The 23,381-nt window shown below is 47.3% G+C and overlaps 5 protein-coding genes and 1 long non-coding RNA gene across 7 annotated transcripts; 2 read left to right on the top strand and 4 right to left on the bottom strand.

Annotated features, from left to right (window-relative positions):
* Window positions 1–625: 625 nt before the first annotated feature.
* On the bottom strand, window positions 626–2,065 carry LOC120652857 (E3 ubiquitin-protein ligase RDUF2-like). The gene has a single exon (XM_039930791.1). The coding sequence runs from the start codon at window positions 1,842–1,844 to the stop codon at window positions 1,008–1,010; it is 837 nt and encodes a 278-aa protein (XP_039786725.1). The 5' UTR covers window positions 1,845–2,065; the 3' UTR covers window positions 626–1,007.
* A 2,027-nt stretch (window positions 2,066–4,092) lies between these two features.
* LOC120652858 lies at window positions 4,093–12,179 on the bottom strand. The gene is made up of 3 exons (XM_039930792.1): window positions 11,830–12,179; window positions 11,528–11,694; window positions 4,093–4,376 (listed from the first exon to the last, which is right to left on the bottom strand). The coding sequence occupies exons 1-2, from the start codon at window positions 12,139–12,141 to the stop codon at window positions 11,560–11,562; spliced, it is 447 nt and encodes a 148-aa protein (XP_039786726.1). The 5' UTR covers window positions 12,142–12,179; the 3' UTR covers window positions 4,093–4,376; window positions 11,528–11,559.
* Window positions 5,318–11,175, top strand: LOC120652859. Of its 2 annotated transcripts, XR_005666665.1 has the most exons (5): window positions 5,318–6,697; window positions 8,902–9,518; window positions 9,579–9,633; window positions 9,718–9,798; window positions 10,043–11,175. It is a non-coding gene; the product is annotated as an uncharacterized LOC120652859 (long non-coding RNA). The 2 variants fall into 2 exon arrangements; XR_005666664.1 differs by having other exon boundaries at window positions 5,325–6,697; window positions 8,902–9,633.
* A 551-nt stretch (window positions 12,180–12,730) lies between the features above and the next one.
* LOC120652863 lies at window positions 12,731–16,033 on the top strand. Its single transcript, XM_039930796.1, has 6 exons — window positions 12,731–12,984; window positions 13,107–13,252; window positions 13,818–13,868; window positions 14,815–15,036; window positions 15,125–15,227; window positions 15,322–16,033. The coding sequence occupies exons 1-6, from the start codon at window positions 12,899–12,901 to the stop codon at window positions 15,854–15,856; spliced, it is 1,143 nt and encodes a 380-aa protein (XP_039786730.1). The 5' UTR covers window positions 12,731–12,898; the 3' UTR covers window positions 15,857–16,033.
* LOC120652862 (pentatricopeptide repeat-containing protein At5g59600-like) lies at window positions 16,009–18,081 on the bottom strand. The gene has a single exon (XM_039930795.1). It carries the CDS (start codon window positions 17,727–17,729, stop codon window positions 16,320–16,322), a length of 1,410 nt encoding a protein of 469 aa, XP_039786729.1. The 5' UTR covers window positions 17,730–18,081; the 3' UTR covers window positions 16,009–16,319.
* Window positions 18,082–18,097: 16 nt separating this feature from the next.
* LOC120652860 (protein TOC75, chloroplastic-like) lies at window positions 18,098–22,914 on the bottom strand. Its single transcript, XM_039930793.1, has 7 exons — window positions 21,521–22,914; window positions 20,923–21,144; window positions 20,678–20,785; window positions 19,914–20,108; window positions 19,575–19,823; window positions 18,950–19,204; window positions 18,098–18,777 (listed from the first exon to the last, which is right to left on the bottom strand). The coding sequence occupies exons 1-7, from the start codon at window positions 22,790–22,792 to the stop codon at window positions 18,538–18,540; spliced, it is 2,541 nt and encodes an 846-aa protein (XP_039786727.1). The 5' UTR covers window positions 22,793–22,914; the 3' UTR covers window positions 18,098–18,537.
* Window positions 22,915–23,381: the final 467 nt, after the last annotated feature.

Below are 23,381 nucleotides of genomic sequence, written 5' to 3' on the forward strand. Positions count from 1 at the left end.
ATATGACTCGCAAACAAGATGGATGAGAGCTACAAGGATGGACGTAGACAAAGGAAGTCTACTACAAGATAGCAGCCCCATTGTTTTATTCGTACACTAATAACTGAAAATAGATAGTAGGGGCTTTTACCTCTGCAGCAAAGTGAGCTCCATCTGGATATGTGCTGTATAATTGTATCAAAAAATTCATCAAACCATCTATAATTGGACATGTGGTAATTTAATCTGTGTTTTTCTATACACACAACAATGCTAAATTTAGAAGCTTTTTTGCAATCACCTTTACTCACTGATCACTGTGCACCAATCTAAACACGCACCCACACAAGTTGAACACACTGAAAAAAACATTTTAAAACCATCATATAAAGAGTATGGAGAATTGAGGTTTTCCTATTTATCAGACGAAACAGAAGCATTAAAACTGCAGTGGGAAACAACCAGAGAAATTAAGAGAGAAGAGTTGGCTGGCCATTACTTAGAAACAGGAGCACGGCTAGGCTAATCTTTGACCAAGCATTAGCTAGTGCTCTGCCATTGTTATGACTTATGACTAATGTATGATGCACATATATTCTTTTGGATTCAAACATGATGGGGTTTGGCCTGATGCACAAAAGTAACATCACAAAAAATTTGGATTGTTATATCAATATAAGATATAGCCAAATGGCAGTTCATCTTGATCCAGTATGTACACAAATAGTAGGGATGTAAATACAGAAATTCTCTCTAACTACAATTTTTCCAAGGACTGATTTCCCCAACATTCATTGCTATTACTTTCTTGAAGTGCTTCTTTGAACTAGTTTGCTTGTCACGCTCACTCCAAGATGTTTACTCATAACCATCTCTCTGTAATTCTTAAATAGGACAAAAGTGGGGATAATGCAAGACCTTCATTTACATCAAAAGTCCCAAGAAATTATAATCTGGGTTCCCTTCTTACACTAACCCTAGTTCTTCAGCACTATCAATTGAAAATGAGTTACCAAGGAAAACTGTGCTCAGCCACTACGAGATTGCGACGAACTCGCTTGGCGGCTGCCATGACCAAAGCAGCCAAACAGATTCCTAAATACACGGCGAATCCGACCTTCACCGCCATCCACTTGCCCTTCTCCCTCTGGCCATGTCACCCTCCTCGGGCCGACTCCGTTACTGAAGCCCCCATCTAGCTCGGTGTAGACGACCGGGAGCTGCTCTCTGGGCCCGCCGGCAAACCTCCCTACGGCAAATCCACCGCGCGGAAGTCGCCAGATGGTGAGCCCAGCATCCGCCTCAGCATCTGGGGTGGCTGCGGCCGGAAGCTCTTGACGACAAACGGGGCACGAGTTGCGGAGGGATAGCCATGGCAAGATGCAGTCTTGGTGGTAGACATGCTTGCACGGCATCTCCCGCCCGGCGGCGCCGGGCTCAAAGGCCTCCTGGCACACCGCGCAGTGAGCCCCGCTTCCGGAAATCGTCACGGACGGCATGGACTCCACCGCAGCCTTAGACGCCGGCGGCCGCGGCGCCGCCGCCTCCAGCCGCGAGAACTGGTCGAGCAGGCGGTGGAAACCGGACCCCATGAGGAGGTGCTGGACGTCGCCGGGCAGCGGCCGCAGCCCGTCGCCCGCGCCGTCGTCGTAGTAGAGCTCGAATCCGGAAAGCGATCCGCCCCGGAGCACGATGACCGGGTTCATCGTCCCGCGCCGGCCGCTCCCGCCGCCGCCCCGCGGCGGTGGCTGTGGGAACTGCTCCAGGAAGCCGCCGTCGCACTCCGGGCAGACGACGGTGGCCGGAGACACCCTCACGAAGCGGCTGCAGTGGTAGCACCAGTAGGACACCGGAGACGACTCCATCTCCGCAACCGAAACCCCCTACCCCCTGACCAAAATCGAGCCGGAAAACTTGCCGACTCGCTCCAGCCGCAGATCGAAGACGACGGCCGGCCTCAGATCCAAGAAATTTCCGGGGGCGAGGCGTCGAAATCCCCAAATCGAACTCCGCCGGATTCGATTCGGGGGGTTTCGGCCTTTCGGGGAGCGGGGATGAGGAGTGGGGAGGGGAATTGCGGGGTGGGTGAGTGGGTGGGGCGGTTTTATGTGGGACGGCGTCCGGCGGGGCAGTGACGTCGCCGGTGACGGCGACTGCTCGTGGAGCGCGGCGATTGGGGAGACTCACGCCGTTAGCTAGCGGCCACGGTGACGTTGACCGGTCAGCCTGCCGAGGAAGGTCAAAGGTTGCCGGGATGGATGGCTCGGGCGCTCGGCGGCGCCAGGGCGGGTTTAGCAAACCGCCGCGTGGATGGAAGTAGGGAGGCGGTTTTGACTTGCGCGGTAAAAGGAGGCAGGTTTAAATTGATTGCGGTTTTGGTTTGACGCTGGCCACCAGTTTGGAAACAGTACTACGGCAGGCCTCTATGAATTTGCAGAATAATAAATAGATCTGTTAAACTTGCTGATTGCAACCCATCTAAATTTGGCACAGACAGCAAGGATGAACACTGTCATTGCACTACTGAATTTCTTCGCACGTGAATTTACTATTGGTTCAAAAAAGAAAAAAAATGGCGCACATGCGTTCTCGCTCTTTCATTTTCTCAACACTTAGCAAAAATTCGTTTCTAACTTTTCAAATATATATGTTGTAAAAATATTTTACTTTTGACTTTTGCTGAAACGATTCCCAGCTTTGCGAATGGTCGCCGTTCTTCCAACAACTTCACTTTAAGTCGCTTTCGAATCAGCACTAGATGTCGAGATGGTCATCGGTGAATACAGAGGTCAAAGGTCTCCTGCTGTTGCCACCTCAATTCCTTTCTTAATTACAGCGCTTTTGCCTGGTTCATAAAAAAAAGAACCGCAGAAATATTGACCTCCACGTGTGCCTACATGTAACAGGCACAAAATAGCTAGATGCCAAAAGTCGGAAAAATTTGACATGTATGTCAGCGGAGTAGATCAGGTCTGTGTTTAGTTGCAAAAAGTATGCGAAAAGTATTTGCAAAAAGCACTGTAGCGCTTTTCGTTTGTATGTGGTAAATATTGTCCTACCATAGTCTAATTAGATTCAAAAAATTCGTCTCGCAACGTACATCAAAACTATGCAATTAGTTTTTTTATTTAACTACATTTAGTATTCCATACATGAGTCATTTGCTATATTTAATGTTTCGATGTGATTTCAATGTGATGGAAAGTTTGAAAAGTTTGGAGGAGCTGGGGGAAACTAAACACAACCCAGATTTACAGAACGAACAAAGAAACTTCATAAGCTGTCATGCTCAATCAGACACGCTACATGACTCCTTGTCTGCTGATGGATGACAGAGAGCTGATGAGAAACTTCCTACCCATCCCTTGTGGTCTGCTTCTGCTATTCTTAAGTCTATGAACAGAGCAATTCAACACCAAAAAATAAAATCACACACAGGAATTGTCTACTAAATATATGTAGATCACTTGGTTTTAATTCAGAAAAGAATGATATCACCTTAGCTTAAGAAATAAATGGTTCTTAAAAAAGCTTAAGAAATAAATGGTATAAGGCATTGTCGTTGAAGAGTCTAAAGAGTTTTTTCCCCAAAGATGAAACATGCATAGTTGTCCTGTACGGTACACAACATATCCATCGTCAATCACCATGCAAGGCAAACCCTTTCCAGGCTATGCCGAGTCTGCAAATGTCATAATCCAGAACACAGCCAGTTCATGCCCATCTTTGCAATACAGACCTCACAACTCACTTGGCACATTTCACAAAGGAACTGCCAAGTTATTTTGCTCTTCTAGAAGAATACAAAAAACATAGATGTAGATGTAGCTTCTGTTTACAAGACACCTCTACAAAAGTCAATGCCTAACCAGCCCAAATCCAACCTATTTCAACATGTAAGCAATAAAGAATCTATAAGACCTCAGTTTCAAAGTTATTGGTATGTAATTCAACAATTCAGGCAGATTTGATGCTTCATCTTAAATTCAACTAAAGCGGCACACAGTTCGAGGAAATTTTAGCGAGCAAATCACAGACTGCTCATTCACCCCAACACCGCTAACACAACTAGCACCTTTTGGCATGAAAAGAATAATATCCGGAGACCCCAGAAAACTCAAACTCATCAAAAACATGTCAGTACTTCTGGGTTCAGATTGAAGTGCAACATGTTGCCAAAACAATTCAAGCGAGATATATAATTTGTGAAGCATCTGTGGTACAATAACTTTTACTCACAACCTGAATAAATGGGAAAAATTGGGGGCTAATTTGAACAGAGCTAACAAAAGCAAGGAGTTAATCAGCCTTCATAATGGCATAAAATCTTACAAAAGCACATGTTGAAGTCTGATCTGCATCTGACGAGCATAGTTAGGGCACGCAGCACACATAACCTGTATGAAAGTAAATGCAATAGACATAGGAGTCAAGACTTTCTTAAATATGCAGTATAATCAAAATATGGTAGATATATATTCCCTCCGTTCCAAATTATAGGTGGTTTTCACTTTTCTAGGTATATAGATTTTACTATGCACCTAGCCCTCCGGCCTAAAAAGACAAGTCATCCTAGGAATTCTAGGACAAATTAACATAGGTAAAATGACCATGTTTGCCCCTATCTATTGCCCCTATTTGACACTAATTGATTCTTGCATGCACATGCACTTTCTAAATAGGGTAAGTTGACTTGTTTGGGACAAATTTTGAAACCTAGAGTGATTTATTTTTTTGGGACGGAGGGAGTGTTACATAGTAAAATATATGTATTCAGAAATACCAAAATGATCTAAATTTCGAATGGAGGAAGTTGTATGGTCAGGGTTCAGATGAGGAACAAAAACATTGACTCCGTCGGCCATCATAAAGGGATTATGGTTCACTGAGAAAGGGAGGAGCCAACGACTATTCATGAAAAGTCTAAGAAAAAAATCTTGGCTCAACAGTTCAATATGCAAGGCATAAAAACTTGAAATATTTTGTTTGTTTACCCCCCCCCCCCTATATAGTGGAAGACAACGAAAGAAATGAGAGAAAAGAAAATGTAAAAAAAAGGCAAGTGTTCATGTAGGAAGTACAGCTAACATTTCTGTTCGGCTAATGATTTGACCTAAGAGTAAACCGCATAATAATCTCATTTAAGTACAAATGTAAGTGTGTGATTTAAACCTCGTGGGCGCAGTTTGTCAATTGAACTTGAGAATCTGTCATTTAGGCCACCTATATTGTTGTGTGTTCTAGGTCTGAATTCTATAGTCTCACACTTCAACACATTAGTCGTAGGGTAATTTGGTTTAGCATGGACCAGAAGCTGAACTGATCACATCTCTACTACTAAAAATTCTCTAAGCGGGACGCCGCTTTCGTCGTACGTTGCCCTGGTGCGATTTTTCGTCCGCCAGCTTCGTCCTGCCTCAAGCGGTCGCAGATCACCCGTTGAACCAGCGTTCCCGTCCGATCCTCGCCGCTGTGCACCCTTCCCCCGGGCGGCCGCCCCCATCTCGCCGCTGTCCCCGTATCTCCTCCCAACTCTCTCAAATCTCCCCCAGACCCTCACCGGCCTGTGTGCGCCGCCGCCGCCGCCTCCTCGATGACTCCCGCGCCCGTCCGATTGGCGTCCCCCCTCCCCCCCTGGTTCCCGAGATTCGGCGGCGCCGCTGGGCTAGGGGAGGCGTCTAGCGCGGGGCTGCAGAGGAAGGCGCCGACGATCGAGCGGCAGCTGGCTTGTAGTCTGGAGAAGCCCGGGGACGATGACGCGGGGGAGGAACCGCCGCCACAGATAGGGCGCTTGCGGGTGCGCTTGCGGGTGTGTGACGCGGGCGCCGGCGACGCGAGCGGGGAGAGGAAGGAAGGGTCCTACTTCGTCCTGGAGGTGGCGGCGGGGGTCGCTCGTGGCCTCCCCATACTAAGAAGGTGAAGATCTCCAGGGATCTTCTTGACGCCACCGGGGGAGACCGCTGATTCCTTGTCCAATTTGTTTGTTGTGTACTACATACTTACGCCAGGTTTTAGCATTTTGTTCTTCTGAATGCAAATGGGGGTATACTCTAAGATTGGTGCACTTCTGCACCAACACTCTTTTATTGAGGAGCATTAATCAAAACTTAGTTGTTTCAATCCATGTCATTTCTGTTACTGTTGCCCCCTCGTACGGTGGTCCATGGCACTTCTGCACCAACACTCTTTGTGGTTGTTGTGGTCTGATTTTTTAGATGGGATGTGGATTGCATGGTGTTTGTTTTGCTTACTAGAATAACATTATTTAACAACTAATTGTGGATGAAGGTTATTGGTAAGTGGCACAGGTGCAATGGCTAAAAAGATGCTCTGTTTCTTCTTGTGAGCATGGATTATGAAATTATTAACACACAGATACTGCCCAACATAAATTGGCATGCTTTCAGGACTCGTGCCTTTCGTCTGCCACTATTTCTGTGGATCATTGTCTGTGATTAGTGCCATGCCATTCTTGCTTTATCTCAAACTGATTGCCGATGAGATTATTGGTTTTGTCATTAAAGGTGGGACATATTAAAGCCTGTGACGCCTGTGTTTTCTCGTGCGAAATCAGAACCCTATCCTCCCTGAAGTTGAAGAGGGGGCTCTGCCAGAACTTGTCTCACTCCAGCGGCTATGTAAACACCTAACTGGTTTTTCAGGCATCAAAATTAAACGCCTCAGAAAGCTCCAGGAAATCGAGGATCCATTTACTGAGGTATGTGTAAGCTACTGAAGCTCATACCATGTTGCAGATTCACTACGTCAGCTGAGAATTTCAGAAGCCGGCGCCGCACCACAGCCATAGGTTTATACAAAAACAACATAGCTTTTTTTCCCAGGCAAGTTGGGATAGGCTAGAGATGAAACCCAAAAGAAATAAGTTCAAGATTCAGGCACAGCTGAGAATTTCAGAAGCCGGCGCCGCACCGCAGCCATAGGTTTATACAACAACAACATAGCTTTTTTTCCCAAGCAAGTTGGGGTAGGCTAGAGATGAAACCCGAAAGAAATAAGTTCAAGATTCAGTCACATTGATAGCTAGTCTCCAAGCGCTCCTATCCAAAGCTATCTCTTTAGAGATATTCCAATCCTTAAGGTCTCTCTTAACCGACTCATTCCACGTCAGTTTAGGTCTACCTCTACCCCTCTTTACATTATCGACCCGTTCAAGAACCCCATTACGCACCGGCGCCTCAGGAGGCCTTCGTTGGACATGTCCAAACCATCTCAGCCGATGCTGGGTAAGTTTCTCCTCAATTGGTGCCACTTCGACCCTATCCCGAATAACTTCGTTCCGGACTCTATTCCTCCTTATGTGCCCGCAAAACCACCGCAACATCCGCATCTTTGCTACACTCAGTTGTTGGACATGTCGCTTTTTTGTAGGCCAACATTCAGCACCGTATAACATCGCCGGACGAATTGCTGTCCTATAGAATTTGCCTTTTAGCTTTTGTGGCATCCTTTTGTTACAAAGGATGCCAGAAGCTTGCCGCCATTTCAACCGGCCAGCTAAAATTCTATGCCTAATATCTTCATCAATGTCGCCATCCTTTTGTAGCACCGATCCTAAATACCGAAAAGTATCCTTATGGACCACCACTTGCCCATCTAGACTAACGTCTCCCCATTCATGCCTAGTCGCGTTGAAATCGCACATCATGTACTTGGTCTTGGTCCTACTAAGTCTGAACCCTTTCGACTCTAACGTGCGTCTCCACAACTCTAACTTCCTATTAACCCCTGCCCTACTCTCGTCAACTAGCACCACATCATCAGCAAAGAGCATACAACAAGGGATCTCACCTTGTATATCCCTTGTGACATCATCCATCACTAAACCAAATAAATAAGGACTCAATGCTGACCCCTGGTGTAGGCCTTGTAGGCCTATGTTAATAGGAAAATCAGTGGTGTTGCCATCACATGTCCGGACAAACGTCGTCGCATCCTTGTACATATCCTTAATGAGGGTAATGTACTTAGTTGGGACTTTGTGCTTCTCCAAGGTCCACCACATGACAATTCTTGGTACTTTGTCATATACCTTCTCAAGGTCAATGAAGACCATGTGCAAGTCCTTCTTTTGCTCCCTATATCTCTCCATCAATTGTCGTATTAAGAAAATCGTCTACATGGTTGATCTTCCAGGCATGAACCCAATTTTTTTGTTAAATACTACTTAACGCTGTCAATGTGCACTGTACTTTTTAGGTAATGCCATCTGTTTAACATAGATTTAGACAATGTTCAAAAAAGCGCTAGGCGGTGACCCACCGCCTAGGGATTAAGCGGGATTAGGCGTTTCAAGGCGTTTTTCTAGGCGGTACAATATAATACGTATACTTCACCATATACTCTAAAAAGAAAAGAAAAAATAAGGAACTAGTGGGCTTTGAATGGAAAAGAAAGATCCAAAACAGCCCAAATAGCCCACCAGCCCACCTCCCCCACCTTATCTTCCACCCGTGACCCGTCGTCTCCCCGTCACCTGGTTCGACGCGACGACACCTCCCCGTCGTCCTCGCCGCTCGCCCTTGCCTCCTCTGCCCGCGCGCCCCTGCCTCCGCCGCCGCCGAGGTTCGTCCCCTGCCTCCTCCTCCTCCTCCGCGCACCTGCCTCAACCTCCTCCGCCGCCGCCGCGCCCGTCCCCTGCCTCCTCCGCCGCCGCAGGCCTCCTCCTCCGCGCACCTGCCCCCAACCTCCTCCTCCGGCGCCGCCCATCCTGACCTCCGCCGCCACCATGGGGCGCCTAGGGGACCGCCTACCCCCCTAGGCTAGGCGGGACCCCTCCGCCCAGCGCGTAAGCGCGCTTAGGCGGCCGCGGAATTCCGCCTTTTTGAACATTGGATTTAGACATATGTGCAAACTATGATTTCTGACTTCACTGCTCATGTCTGTGACTTATTCTCCTTTTAGGAGAATTATCAATTATGGTACTAAGTGAACTGAACACACTATCCGATGGTGGACAGGACAGTTATGTGACTTATTTCTCTTCTTGCCTAATATTTTCTTTGTGCAAGTTGTAAATTGTTTAACACTTACCAGTGGGCCTGTACATTGATGCAATTGGCTAAGAACTACTTGTGTCCCTTGAGTTATGCTCAGATTGCCTATTAATTTGAGGACAAAAATGCATTCTATACTCGGTTGCTTCAGAGGCCTTTGCTAAGTATAGGTATACTCAAGGGACTAATTCTTGGGTTTTATCGTGTGCCTAATTATCATTGTCTTAGTTCAGTCATAATATTCTGCAGTGTGCACCAGTGCTGAGTAGTGTGAAATTTGGTTTGGCCAAAAACTGGCTTGGTTTGCTAATGTAGGATTCCTTCCTTTTGTTTGATAGTTGGGCTTATAAGCTCTTCAGTTTCTTTTTCAATGTACAGAAAAAGGGATGAAAAATATACGTGTATTCTCATTGATGTTAAATGGGTGGCTGGTGATAATATTGCTCGATTGGATGGTTGCGGGAAAGTGTTTCTTTGCAGAATATGGATTGTGATTTATTCGTCGCCCACCTAATTCAAATTCTGGTAAAAGTTAATAGACCTCTTTTGACTTGCAACATTTTTTTTTTTGCATTTTGCGTGCAGAGCACTGTCATTTTGACGATTGGAGGCGGATTATGCTATATGCAGTAGCTTCGAGGTACAAAGACAATTGCCAAGTTATGGACTCTGGATTTAATGTATTCGTCAGTGTTCCTTCAATCATATTTTTTTTATTATGTAGGTTGGTTTGTGTTCTAATTGACTGAACTGATGGATGGCATATCCATATTTTCATTTTTCAAATTTCAGCCGATGATTTCAGGTTAGTTTGTATTATGATGGATATACCCGATGGATAGCATGAGCATTTCTTCCTATCTCAAAAAGTAGTTTATGAGTCCTCTACAAATCCCTATCTCAAAAAGTAGTTTATGAGTTCTCTACAGATTATAAATGTCAATAACATTTGTTATCCATTTGTGGACTTGCTCTAATATATCAATGCCAGATTGCCAGTTAATACAAGCCACGAGATGCTTTTGACTATGTTAACTCCATTTTCACAGGATGAGAGTACGAAACAAGGACTCACATCTTTGAAGAAGTAAACCATGATATGGCTGAATAAATTGCAATGGTATATCCTGTCCTTTTATTTCCTAATTATAGTTCGATGGTGCCCAGCTATAGTAAAAGACATGAGTCTAGGCTTCTTGGTTCTGGCTCACCAATGCAGATCACTTTATCATAGGGAAGGAGCCAAGACCCTCAATTCTTTTTCATATTACCGCTAAGTCCATTTATTCTGTTATATATTGACATTGTGCACTTATTACTCGCTTACTCAGAGTCCTGGCATGATCATGGTTCACCTGCTTTCTTAAGAAGTCTTGAAAAAAAATTCTCCAATCTCACTTTGCATACTCTAAACTTTGATTAACTTATTGTGTCTGTACTGACAACTAACTCTGCAAGAGTTTTGCCGTACCTCTGAATATACTGATATTTGAAATGGGTTTCCACCCTAGCAAGAAAAATGTTTAAGCTGCAAATCTCCATATATTTTCATGCAATGTATCTGACTGTGGCATCATTGTGTCGTTTTCAAGTTGAGCTTATCATCGAATACAATGTTTGGCATATTTTCCATACATGCTTTTTCCTGTTGTTTACGAAGCTGGAACTAAGCATTTTCTTCTTTGGCTGAATGCACATATGCCCAATAGCATGTGGTTCATGCCGTTTTTTCATGTGTTTTACTAAAAAAAAAGACTAGAAAGAGTGTATGTTTTCTCTTCTTTCGGGTTATCTCTTGTGCCATCTAAATCATTGCAAGCCAATAGATTTTCTCTTGTGTCATCTAAATCATTGCAAGCCAATATATTTTCTAGGGGTCATTCAGCTGATGGAGGTGACGCCAATTCATCAAGATGTATCGAGTTGCAATGACAAAATTCCACAATTTGAGATACTATATTTGAGGAAAATAGATTATTCATCCACCAAGAGTTAACAATTGTATACTGATGGTGCTCTAACTAATGATGTAATAAACAATATATTATGAGTCAGTTCCATGGAAGTTAGGAAGGCCTGATGGAGCAATCTTTTATTTGATGAAAAATTAAATGTATATGGAGTTTGCTATATTCTTAACTGAGCTATACATATTCCTGCATAGAGTGTAAGTGTTTGGCTCTTTCTCTGGGAGCCTTATTTGCCTGTGATAGTTTAGTGGGGAGAATTCACCGCAGACCGTTTATTTTGTTTGCTGCACTTCTTAAATAAGAGACTATCGTATTGTACCTTGTATGTGATGTATCCACATGCTGGTGTATCATACATGCAACCAATATGTTATTATCAACACCATATTTTCCATAATTTATGTATTGCTATGAATTTTTTTTATCACCCGTAGCAACGCACGGGCACAGACCTAGTCTAACCTAAAGTGCAAAAGGAAGCAAGTGAAACTAAATGTGCGATGTTGCCTACACTGTCACTGCTGCTACAGGAAGCTAAAGCGGAAGAGAAGAACAAGCGCTCACATTGGGGTGGCCAGACAAACCAGAGGCAGAAATCAATAATTTCTTCTCTTCTTCCTGGACTTGGCCCTCTTCTTCCGGGCCTCCTCTTTCTGCCTCTCGGCCTCCTCCTTCTCAAACTTCTCCTTTTCCCTCTTCTGCAAGAAGTCCTGCACCGACAGGTAGATCACCTGCATTGCACAAAGAAACCAGAGCCAGCCAAAAACACAGCCTGGCGAGATCAGCACCGACCATCCCAACACCACACCGGCTCGCAACATGACCAATAGGAGTATTTCGGCACTCGTGGAGGCCCAGGCACGCACCCCGAGGGTGAGGAGGGAGAGGCCGACGAACGCGAGCGTGAGCAGCGCCGACACCACCGTGGCGGTGACGCTGTCGTCGTCGGCCGCCACCCTCATCGAGGCCTCCGCCTCCTCCAGCGGCAACTCCGCGTCGCCGGCCACGGCGGCAGCAGCTTGGGCCTCCTGGCGCCCGCGCCGCAGCCGCAACCTCGCGAGGCGCAGGGGCCTCGGAGCCCCTCCCCCTCCTCCTACCTCCACATTCCTCGCAGCGCGCCTCCGCGGCGCGAGGGGCAGCACGGAGAGCGAGCTCGCTGCCGCTGCCGCTGCCGCCATTATCCCGTCCCTCGCGCCCGTCGAAGCGAATGAACGGTCGAAAGAGATATGGGTGGAAGAAAGGCCTGGGCCGTATCAGAAAACCTAGGCCTGGGCCAAGCCCAACACGGGCCGTTCGGGCCCACTAAGCTTCTGCGCGTGGGCCCGAACAGCCGAGTAAATTCCAGAGAGATCCGTCCCTACGCTTGCTAATGGGGTTGAACCCACCCCAAATCCGCCCCTACCCATATTTCAAGAGTCCTAACTACCACCCGCCCCGACCCACCCCGTCGGCCCAATGCCCCAATCCGAAGTCACGATAGAAGATGATATGCGACTTACGTGCCGATCTACTACCATAGCGCCCCAACCCGTCCCAACCCGTCTATGTCGTCAACCCAACTCGCCCCAACCCATTTCATAGTGTCACTCGTTTCCACCCATCCAATAGTACCCGTATTAAAACCCACCCAAAAAACCCATCAAACCCCGCCCTATTAGCAGGAGTATCCGTCCCTATCCACCGCATTCGGCGTCCGTTTGGCGTTTTGTCCCCCCGAGTCGTCATCGCTGTGTGATCTATCCAGAACCGGAAATATCTCGCATCGCCGCGAACGAACGCACGCGACCGACACGAGGGAGACGCACGCACGCACATCACCGGCTTCGGGAACCGCAGGGAGCAACCGCAGCGGACGCGCGGTGGTTTGGTTTCGCCGGCACCGGCAGCGCCGCGGGATCAAGGGAGGATAAGAAGAGGAGGACAGGGGGGGGGGGGATGGCTGGGGATAGGCTGAGCTGGGCGGGGCTGCTGAAATGGAGCCTCTCCTACGTCGACGGGGCGGGGCCGTCCCGCGCCATCAGGTAAGGTGGGGCGTTCGGTTGGTGGTGGGAAGGCGGGGTGTGTCCGTTGCTTCTTCTTCTGGTTGTGGGTGGCCTGTGGCTGAATGAAGCGCGTGTTGGTTTCCGGTGGCGCCGGTCGGCAGCGAGGAGGAGCGGCAGTGGCTGGCGGAGGTGGTGGAGCGGCACATGATGGTGGACGTGGTGAGCCGGATGCGGGAGATCGCGCTGCTCATGAGCACGCCGCACGCCGTCCTGGAGGCGCAGGGCATCACCCACGACGACATCGAAGGTACGAGCGTCAACTACCGGTGGCTGGGATTCGCTGAGCACGTATGCTAGTGTTGGTTTTTAGAATTACAAGTGTCGATTCGAGTGGTCAAATTCTAGTTTGGTTGATGAGTCTCAGTTATGGGTAATGGATATAATCGGGCGAGCAATTTTTCTTTAGGCAGCTTATAGGTTGGAATAATAGCGGTATTTCTCACTTATGCACACTTCGAATCCTAAATTGAAGCTCACAGTAACGAATAGACGATTCTACTTTAGGAGCTTATAGGTTGGAATGATCCTCCCTCTCGAAACGGAAAAGAGTTTACTATATGTCTTTCTGTTGTTCCCCTAACTTTGAATATTCTGTGGTTCGAGATATCAAATACCACTGCTATTCCCAATTTCACCTTTTTCTAGGTTGGTAGAGATATATTCCAGTTTCACCTTTCCGTCATACTTCTAATCTTAGTACCTGATATAGGATGTTTGAAGAACTGGCATCAGATATCTGAGGGTTGTAGGCATGTATCTGATGGTGTTCTCATACCTGGTTGGTACTAATCCAAGTGCTTTGAAAATTGCAGGTTTGCTGAGTGAGCTGCAGGTTCATGTTGAGTCTATCGACATGGCAAATGGTATGCCCCAGGTTCATGTTTAATTTTTTCCCATGTCTTGTTATCGTTAAGTAAACTTCACAGAATTACATGTTTGGTATCTTATTTTGCAATCAACTTCTGGTTTATAATCTTAGTATGACCCCCACCCTAGCCTAAATATGGCTCCAATTGTGGCATATAACATGGTACCTCCGTGGGATTCTTGAGTGTCCTTGATGTGGATGGCTCATTGGGATCACATCTTTGCGCAATATTCTACCCATCATTTACCCTAAAATCTTTGGGAACTATCTGATATGTGTAATGTGTGTATGTCCATTAGAACTCCAATAGCATCAGTTGGTAATTGCTGCATGAATTAAGGTTTATGAATGTTGCACTTATACATACATGAACTCAAATTTATTTGCTTTTAAGTGAATCTACAATTCCATCTGTAGGAGACCATGGTAGCACTTGGAGGCATGCATTACTGGTGTCAAACTGAATGCATTCACATCATTGGATGATTCAATGGCATTAGTAGTTTCTGTTGAGGTGGCTAAACAAACGGATGGAGGCAGCTAATAGTGGTTTATTGGCAATAGAATATTGCAGTTCAGGTGAATTCTCAGCTTCCCCTTTCAATATGCTACCATACAAATTTTCAAGGGGAGCTGATACAACAACAACAAAAACATAGCCTTTTTTCCCAAGCAAGTTGGGGTAGGCTAGAGATGAAACCCGAAAGAAATAAGTTCAAGGTTCAGGCACATTGATAGCTAGTCTCCAAGCGCTCCTATTAAGGTTCAAGGGAGCTGATCCGTTAAAAAAAATAAAATTGACTTGGTGATGAACTGACTGTTTACAATGAAGCAATAGTATCCATTGATCTAATTTAAAATGTTATTTACGTGAAACTGTATAATTTTATGCTAATGATTTGCTATTTGAATTCCTTATTTTATTTTTGCTCTCGTTCTAGACCTGCACGCTGTTGGTGGATTGGTTCCAGTTATCAAGTACCTCAGAAATTCTAACGCCGGTATCCGAGCAAAAGCAGCTGATGTGGTGACAACAGTTGTTCAGAACAATCCAACCAGCCAGCAGTTGGTCATGGAAGCTAGTGGTTTTGAGCCCCTCTTATCCAATTTCAGATCAGATCCTGACCTTACTGCTCGCACAAAGGCTCTCGGTGCACTATCTTGTAAGTATTTTGTCCACGTTTTTTGATGGTAAGGGTATATTATTATCATAAATTTTCTGTCTGATGGTGTCCTTTATTTAATATTCAGCATTGATACGCAACAACAGACCAGGAGTTGCTGCATTTCGTTTAGCCAATGGATATACAGGACTCAGAGATGCATTGAATTCAGAGAGTGCAAGGTTTCAGAGGTAACATAATTGATCTGATTCTGTGCGATATTTTTTTCAGCAAATGCCTTGCCAACATGCTCTTTGACTAAGATGTTTGTTCTTTTTTTTGCAGGAAAGCATTGAGTCTGATTCATTATCTGCTCAGCGAAAGCCATTCAGATTGCTCAGTATTTGCACAATTAGGTTTCCCCCACCTTATGATGCGTTTGGCATCCAGCGATGACTCTGGTGTTAGAGAAGCAGCATTAGGGGGCTTGCTTGAGCTTGCAAGGGACACAACACTGGGGAATAGGAGTCTACTAGCAGAGCATGACAGGTTACGATGGCTTCTTCGGAGACGCATGGAAAGAATAAGGATGATGACTCCTGAAGATCTGGATGCTGCACAGGAAGAGAGGCACCTTGTTGACTCATTGTGGATCGCATGCTACAATGAACCATCCATGCTCCGGAATGAAGGACTCCTCGTTCTGCCTGGGGAGGAATCTTTCGAGCAACCTCCTGATGTGGCTGGTAGATTCTTCGAGCCAATGCGCCAAGCTTCTGCTAGGAGGGCACCCCCTGTTGAGAGATCAGACCCAGGAGATGAAACTGGGGGTGGGATGATTTTGCTTTTGGGTCTAGCTCCAGATGGTGGATCAAACTAGTCATCGATCGTTCTGGAGGTAGACCATGCATGAGAGAGGAAGCCGGGATCATACTACTACGTTGTAAATTATAAGTAAATAGCATCCAGTTCCGACATTACCTCGGTGTTGCTTATGTTTGTATAGTAACTCCCAGTTACGCTATACTTCAGTGGTTATAAATATGTTGTGTCTAAATGTTGAGTAAACATTTCTGCTAATTTCAGAAGTCTGCATAGCATGTTCTTTCCATAATAGTCACGGTACCATCCAATACAGTCATCTAGGAAGGGGGATTAGACGAGGTTAGCCAAAACCCTCCTGCGCATTTGCTTCTGCGAACCTGGGGTCCATGAATGATCAATCAATTCTGCGCGTCTGCTTCTGCCATTCTGAGGAACCGCGAAGCTAGGGTCAACCCAAAGTAAATCTATGATCAATCAATTCTGTTATTCTGATGTCAGACGAATGATAACGCCCTCGCCTATGGAGACTCCAACCAGCTGCAGCCGTCGAGCTTCTTCATGCGCCTTCTCTTAGCCAACCTCTTCATCTTCAGGACATCATCCTGTCTGCCTGCGCTCGCCAGCGCGTTTGAGAACAGCAGGCAATTAGCTGCATTAGACGGTTCGACTGTCAGCAGGCGGGACGCTGCCAGCTCGGCAAGCTTGACGTTGCCATGACTCCGGCATGCCCCCAGCAGCGCCCCCCAGACGAAGCAGTCAGGCTCCAGGGGCATGGCTTTGATGAAATCGTACGCCTCGGCGAGCATCCCCGCTCGGCCAAGCAGATGCACCATGCAGGCGTAGTGCTCCAGCCTCGGCTCGATGCCGTGCTCTTCCTTCATGGCGCGGTACAGGCCCTTCCCGAGCTCCACCATGCCACAATAGCTGCAAGCCGTTAGAACGGCGGTGAACGTCAGGTGGTCCGGCCATGCTCCGTCGCACAGCATCCGGTGGAAGAGGCTGATAGCTTCTTGGCAGTGGCCGGAATTCGCCAGGCCGAAGATCATGGAGTTCCATGTCACCGTGCTTCTCTCTACCATCTTGTCGAACAGCCGGTGCGCTTCCAGCACGAGCCCACACTTCGCGTACATGTCGACCAGAGCACTGCTTACTGTGAGGTCCTGCTCGATGCCGGTTACGACTGCGTAGGCGTGGACTTCCTTACCACGCTTCACGTCGGCGACATTGGCGAAGGCAGGCAGGATGCTGGCAATCGTGGCCGAGCTTGGCAGGACGCGGGTGCCGGCGGTCACCATTCTCCGGAACAGTGTGCGCGACCTGTCGTAGTGAAAGTTCAGCACCGATCCGGAGACAAGGGATGTCCAGGTGACCACGTCCGGCCGGAACCCGTCATCTCTCATGGCGCGGACCAAGTCCTCGGCCATCTGGTCGTCGCCGGCCAGAGCGAAACCGGACACGACGGCATTCCATGTGACCAGGTCAGGGCGCAGGCCCTGGCCCCGCATCTTGATGGCCAGCGTGAGCGCACGCTCCGGGAGGCCGTGGCGCGCGTAGCCCGCGAGCAGCGCGTTCCAGGCGACGAGGTCGTCACCGCGGGGCATTTCGTCGAATACCCTGCGGGCGCTGGCGACGAGGCCGCACTTGGCGTACATGTCGAGGAGCGCTGTGGCGGCGACGGCGTCAGAGGCGAGGGACGGGAACCGGGTGAGGACGAGCGCGTGGATGAGCCGGCCGGAGGAGGCGTCCCCGAGGCGCGCGCAGGCGCGGAGTGCCGTGGGGACGGCCGCGGGGTGCGGGTCCGCCGCACCGCGGTCGCCGGGCCGGAGGCGGGTGAAGAAGAGGTGGAGGACGCGGCCGTGGTGGCCTTGCCGGGAAGCACTCGTCAGCTGCTTTATCCATGGACTGTTGGATGATGCGCCTGCGCACATGAGCTCTACCTCTACGCCCGTTCGCGTTCATCCATGGAACTCGAACGGGAAACTGCAAGCCGATCTTAACTGACGTTCCTCTTGTGAATGGTACCAAGACTCCTAATGTTCCAGTGAAATTGATCTCTGCTGTAATTGTTTCTCGAATTCGCCCTGCAGCTGTAGCTTTCCTAAGTACTGTAATAGGCATCAGGCAACCAAATTAACATACACAAGTTGATTTCTGACACTAAATAGATTATAATATCACAGCTCTACCAAATAATCATACTCATAACTATGCAACACAATTCTTGTCTGTTCTGAGTTTGAATTTGAAGCCAGTACTCAGCAATCCTGGTTTAGAAAAAATAAACAAGCCGCAGACAAATGACAACATTCAGATCATCCAACACAAGGCATAGCGTGGCTAGAATACACAATCCGAGAATGGAGCAAAACTCTAATAACCAACTGAACAAAAGGTACACGGCAAAACGACTTGGCAATGTGACAGAAGCGCTGCCAGATTGACGGTAAAAACAGGAGACATGATCAATATTTCTGAACATTCATCTTTTTTTATGAGCTCCGAGCTCCTAAATAACTGACCTTACATCCTACATAAAAAAAAAAAGAAACTCATCTCACACTATGCTATCCCTCTATCCCTCTTCTTCAGAAAATAACAGAGCTTCATTATTTCAGCAGAGCACCAATGCCATTTGAATTCTATCACATTCCACAAGCATCTCTCTTCAGGATTCAGCTGTGTCAAATGGCATGCCTCAAATATCTGTAACTTCCCAAGTGGCGGAATAAAGTGCACTCAAAATCTTTCACCAAATCTGAAGAAAATGGTCCCAGTACCAGCATTGTGATCTACAATGTACTCTCCCCTTACCAACCCAAGCTTGACGCCAACACCATATGAAGATCCATGACCAACACGTCTGAAGAATTCTGTAGGGTTCCCTTTCACATCCTTAGAACTCCCAAGGTCAGTGCCATGTTCAGCAAATGCATAAACATGGGTGTTCCTTACAGGGATGCGCAACTCAGTAGCGAGCTGCATAGTTTAACAGATACAAACATTAGTTACTGCAACGCATTGCGATGCCCAAGTGTCAATACAGGTACGAATTCAAACGCGATGAAAAACAAATGTATGGCAAAGATATCTTTATAGTGATTGGAATGATGCATGATATGAAATTCAAGAATTCCATGGTAATGAATACCTCAAGAATATTCCTAGAAGCACCCAGTTCACCATTACTAAAGCCCCTAACAGAGTAAGGCCCTCCAAGTGCAAATGCATCATAGCTTGGCAAATCGCCCACACACCCAGCATAATGACCATGAAGAACCAAGACAGCTGGTAGTGGCTTGCCAGCACCTTTCTCTTGCTTATTTAAATTGATGAACTTTGTCAGAGTAAGCTGATGACGGTTGAAGAATGGGTTTTTGCTTCCAATGCCAAGACCTTGGTCCAACTGCAGCCAAGGGGAAAAAAATTAGTATATGTATTTTACCATGAGAAACTCTAATAGCCAGTAATAAGAACCAGTGCATAGTTCAACATAGAGGCTCACAAACAATTAGAACATTGAGCCAAAAAAGAGCTAAAAATATTTAATTGCAAGCTTTCACCAAAACATTTGGTGCACTGTACCAAGTCTTGAATTGGAAAAAAAAATCAAAAGATGAAATAAAAGAAGGTATAATGTGTCTCTTTTCAAATAATTAAGTAACATTGGGTCTTATTTTAAAAGAGTCTTACTTAGAGCCACAAGAAAAATGATTGAGCCTTGAAAGCTTATTGTAATGTACGTCCTTGAAACCACGAGGGTATAGATAGTGTACCTGGAAAATGTATCTGTCTCCAATAATTGCACCATTTACAAACTCAGTATTGTCTCGAGTTATATTAGCCTGTAGGAATGCCATCCGATCAACTCCAGTGCCACTGAGGGTTGTGGGAGGTCCATCCATGCTCAAACCACCGCTAGGCATTGCTCGAGAACCATGGGTACAGATACTATTAGTTTCATCACGCGTTGTAATCTCTTCAACCACAAGGCCATATGTGAATTTGCTTTGCCTCGTGAAGCTCTGAGAATCCAAATAGTAGGTTCATCATGTTACAAATATTTCTTGAACAGAACCATGCATAAGATTGAGTGGACATAATGTTGTGCAAACCTCTGTTATGTTGGCTTTGAATCCAACTCTATCAATCCAAACAGGTGGAGCTTCATCCATGTTGGGACCAGCAACAAAGACAGGACTCAATTTCCTGGTGTTGAAGCAGCTAGTTTTGAATGTGCGGTTCTTACTACGGTCATCCACACCATCCAAGTAAGGATGGACATACTCAAGCTTGAATGAAAGATCATCCTATAGATCAAAGAAAAAACACAGATAAGTGCACAGAGCAAAAACTATATATAAATGTGTTAGTATAAACCCAACAACAAGACACTTAGATGTTAGCCTATCCAGCACATATAGAGTACGTCACCAACAAACACACAGGTACTTCTTAATGATGCTGACAAAGTAACAGTGACTGTTTTTTTGTTAGAGAACTGCATCGCTTGCCAGTGTGCTACATTTCCATCATAATGGAATGGTATTAAGGCCCATATTGCTTAAACATATTTCAACAGAAAAGTAATGAAGTTTCAGGCTTCTGTATGACAAGTGTTAAATAAATATAATTCCTTTCAGATGCTTTAATTGTTTATGAATTAGACATGAACTTGTAAACAATGACACATGTACATTTAAATACGGCGGTCTAACAAAATAGAAAAACTAACATAAATTATCAAGAATGCCACACTGGACTCGCTCGTTGTTAAACATGTTCCTCTTACAAGTAGATAGCACCAAGTCACGAAGGTTGTAGTAACCAAAAGCTGGAAACAACCTAGCTCACAAAAGAAAATTCATCACCAACCAACCTGAGGGTTCAGTAGGTTGCTGGAGGTAACAGAACCAACAATTGATCTGTTTAGGCCATAGATATTCCGGTGCTCAAAGGACACAGTTCCTCCAGGTTGAATGGATGCCTAAAAGGAAGTAGCCGTAAGATATGAGGTTCACAACGGAATTAACAAGAGGTATTTTATTCCAATAGCTTTTGTATAGAAATTACATATAAAGATTCCAGAAGGAACAGATGTTTGCAAATCAAAATGTACATTACCAGAGTTGGTCTGCCTTCACGACCGGGTACAATACTCCATTCCGTGCTTACTTCAGCTGACTTGGGTTCCAATTCCTTAAGCTTAATTTCAACTACTATACCCCCTTCCTTTGTCTCATCAGGACGTGGGTTCACTTCAATATTGGAAAACAAAGCAAGTGAATTTATATTCTTCAGAGCTTGTTTCCCTGCTCCGATGTTAAAGATGTGGCCAGGTCGAAGCTGTCAAAGATTAGTACTTAGTAGAGTAATTACATATTGAATACTGAAGTCACAAACACAAGAGAAAATTCATGTCAGGGCAATGAGTATACGGAGACTCGTAATTAAATATGATGCACGACATAAAACATTATAGTGAGCACAAGAAAGATTTTTATCCTTTTCTTGAAGACCAGAAGCAGCAAACCTAACGACTAACATCAAGTGTAAGTACGTTTGCATGCTACAGGCCGTTTTCATTATAAATCCATATAAGTCTTCCTAGAGGGCAGCTCGTAAATGAGTTGCATTAGTCAAAAACTCAAAATAGAATGTTGCAAGGGTTACCAGAAGCTTATCATCATAACATGTTTAGTGATGGTTGTAGCCAATATACCTGTTGCGGCAGCTCTCGGTCTATGATAGGAAGCTGGGTATTCCCTTCAACAATATTTCCAAGCTTATCTTGGAACTGGTACTCCACCTTGGTGATGTCTCCTTCAACCACCTCACACACAACCTCATTGGTGTTAAGGTTTCCAAAGTTAACCACCTGGGCGCATACGAAACCCTCGTTGTGGTACCACTTCTGGACATGGTCCCTGATCTTCTGCAGCATCCTGGCGCTCACCTTCTCCTGCTTCTTCATCATTCCCAGTACCTCCCCACGTACACTTTCCGGTAAGATGCAGGGCTTTGCACCTCGGACACGCTGCTGGTAATCGCGTTCCTGCTTGCGGAGGTAATCCATCTTCTCCCTCTCCGTCATGTCCTGGTCGAAGTCAACCTGCCCCGACTGGGACATGAGCCCCACATTGATGCACTTGAACTGCTTCGCGGCACTCCACACACTCTCCACAAAGGAGACAGTGAGACCAATGGTGTTATCCGGCTTGGGCTTCACCTCCAGATCAACCCGCTCAAACATGCCACAGGAGACGAGCGTCTCGAGCTCCTTGAGCAGCTGCGACTTGGTGTACACACCACCAGGCTGTAGGGTGACCATTTCGAAGAAGGAATCCTCCGGCCCCGTGTAGGCGCCGCCCCCACTCGCAGCACGGTCGAAGAACTTGAGCTCAGACAGCTTGTACCTCTTCAGCCCGCTGAGCTTGGTGAGTGGCACCGTCATGTTGACCGGGAGCCCGTGGGCGTCCCAATCCCCCGACGACTTGTCGTCCGCGTTCGCCGCGCCGGCCGAGAACAACTGGGACCAGAAGCCCCCACCCCCGCCGCCGCCGGCACCGCCGCCCCCCGCGCCCCATCCGCCGCCGCCGAAGAGACCCCCGCCGCCGCCGCCGAACCCGCCAAACGAGCCGAGGAGGAAGGCCGCGCCAGACGAGGCGATGAAGAAGGCGGCGCCGGTCTTAGCGGCCTCGGAGAAGAGGGTAAACACCGCGGGGAGCTCGATTCTGGGCTCGGCGGGGACCTGGTCGCGGCCGGGCTGCGCGCCGGTCGAAGCGGCGGCGCGTATGGCGGAGGAGGATGCGCCTCCCCGCCGCGAGATGGATTCGTACCTGGCGGATGAGATGGATAAGGCTTGCCCCGCGGGGGGCTGCCCCAAGCCGCGCGTGGCGGCGGCGGGCACGGAGGAGGAGGAGCGCCTCCCGCCTTGGCCGCGGGGGCCCGCGGGCGGGGAGCGCAGCGAGATGCCTTGGGAGGTCAGCGCCATTGCGGGCGAGGGGGAGGTGTCGGCGTGGGCGTGGGTGGGGAGAGGAGGCGGAGCCGCGGAGGAGGGGAGGAGGAAGAGAAGAGAGAGACCAGGGAGGGGTGGTGCCTTCAGCCTTCCTCGCCTGCCTGGCGCCTGGGTAAGGGTTTGGGTCTCCCCACCTATCTTTTGCCCCCCGTTTTCGAGTTTTCTGTTGAGGGTTTAGCCGCGGCGCGACGCGCGCCGTGTGCCGCGATGCGTGGGCGCGGCGGCGTGCCTTCACCGGCGGCCCGTGCTGGCGTGTACGTATTGCGGCTTGCAAAAAAACGCCCTACCGGTTTGAACACTTCACTTCAGATTTGAGGGGGGTTTTTTTCCTCTTTTCCTCTTTCCTTTTTTTTCGCGTGCTCCTTGTGTGTGCCTTTGTTGGATTACTGCCAGAACAATCTTCGAAACTTTGCTCTTTGCTGATGATGCCATGACTTGGAAGCAATTTCCAGTGTGTTGTGTCATTGTGTGCAGTACAGAGCAGGTTGCTGCTCACCGCGGTGGGCGTATGTGACCTGTAGTGTACAGAAACCACTGCCGGTTCCATCGTATGTACTTTAATTAT

The sequence above is a fragment of the Panicum virgatum genome, chromosome 9K, assembly GCF_016808335.1.
Source record: "Panicum virgatum strain AP13 chromosome 9K, P.virgatum_v5, whole genome shotgun sequence".
Classification (NCBI taxonomy): Eukaryota; Viridiplantae; Streptophyta; class Magnoliopsida; order Poales; family Poaceae; genus Panicum; species Panicum virgatum.

Excerpts from the sequence above, each read along its gene's own strand:
- LOC120652857 (XM_039930791.1), bottom strand. The coding sequence starts at position 1,844 with ATGGAGTCGTCTCCGGTGTCCTACTGGTGCTACCACTGCAGCCGCTTC.
- LOC120652862 (XM_039930795.1), bottom strand. The coding sequence starts at position 17,729 with ATGTGCGCAGGCGCATCATCCAACAGTCCATGGATAAAGCAGCTGACG.
- LOC120652858 (XM_039930792.1), bottom strand. The coding sequence starts at position 12,141 with ATGGCGGCAGCGGCAGCGGCAGCGAGCTCGCTCTCCGTGCTGCCCCTC. Across the intron at positions 11,695-11,829 it reads TCTCCCTCCTCACCCTCGGG|GTGATCTACCTGTCGGTGCA; the intron begins GTGCGTGCCTGG and ends TGTGCAATGCAG.
- LOC120652860 (XM_039930793.1), bottom strand. The coding sequence starts at position 22,792 with ATGGCGCTGACCTCCCAAGGCATCTCGCTGCGCTCCCCGCCCGCGGGC. Across the intron at positions 21,145-21,520 it reads ACCGAGAGCTGCCGCAACAG|CTTCGACCTGGCCACATCTT; the intron begins GTATATTGGCTA and ends AATCTTTGACAG. Across the intron at positions 19,205-19,574 it reads GAGACAGATACATTTTCCAG|TTGGACCAAGGTCTTGGCAT; the intron begins GTACACTATCTA and ends CCTTGGCTGCAG.
- LOC120652863 (XM_039930796.1), top strand. The coding sequence starts at position 12,899 with ATGGCTGGGGATAGGCTGAGCTGGGCGGGGCTGCTGAAATGGAGCCTC. Across the intron at positions 12,985-13,106 it reads GGGCCGTCCCGCGCCATCAG|CGAGGAGGAGCGGCAGTGGC; the intron begins GTAAGGTGGGGC and ends GCCGGTCGGCAG. Across the intron at positions 13,869-14,814 it reads GTCTATCGACATGGCAAATG|ACCTGCACGCTGTTGGTGGA; the intron begins GTATGCCCCAGG and ends CTCTCGTTCTAG.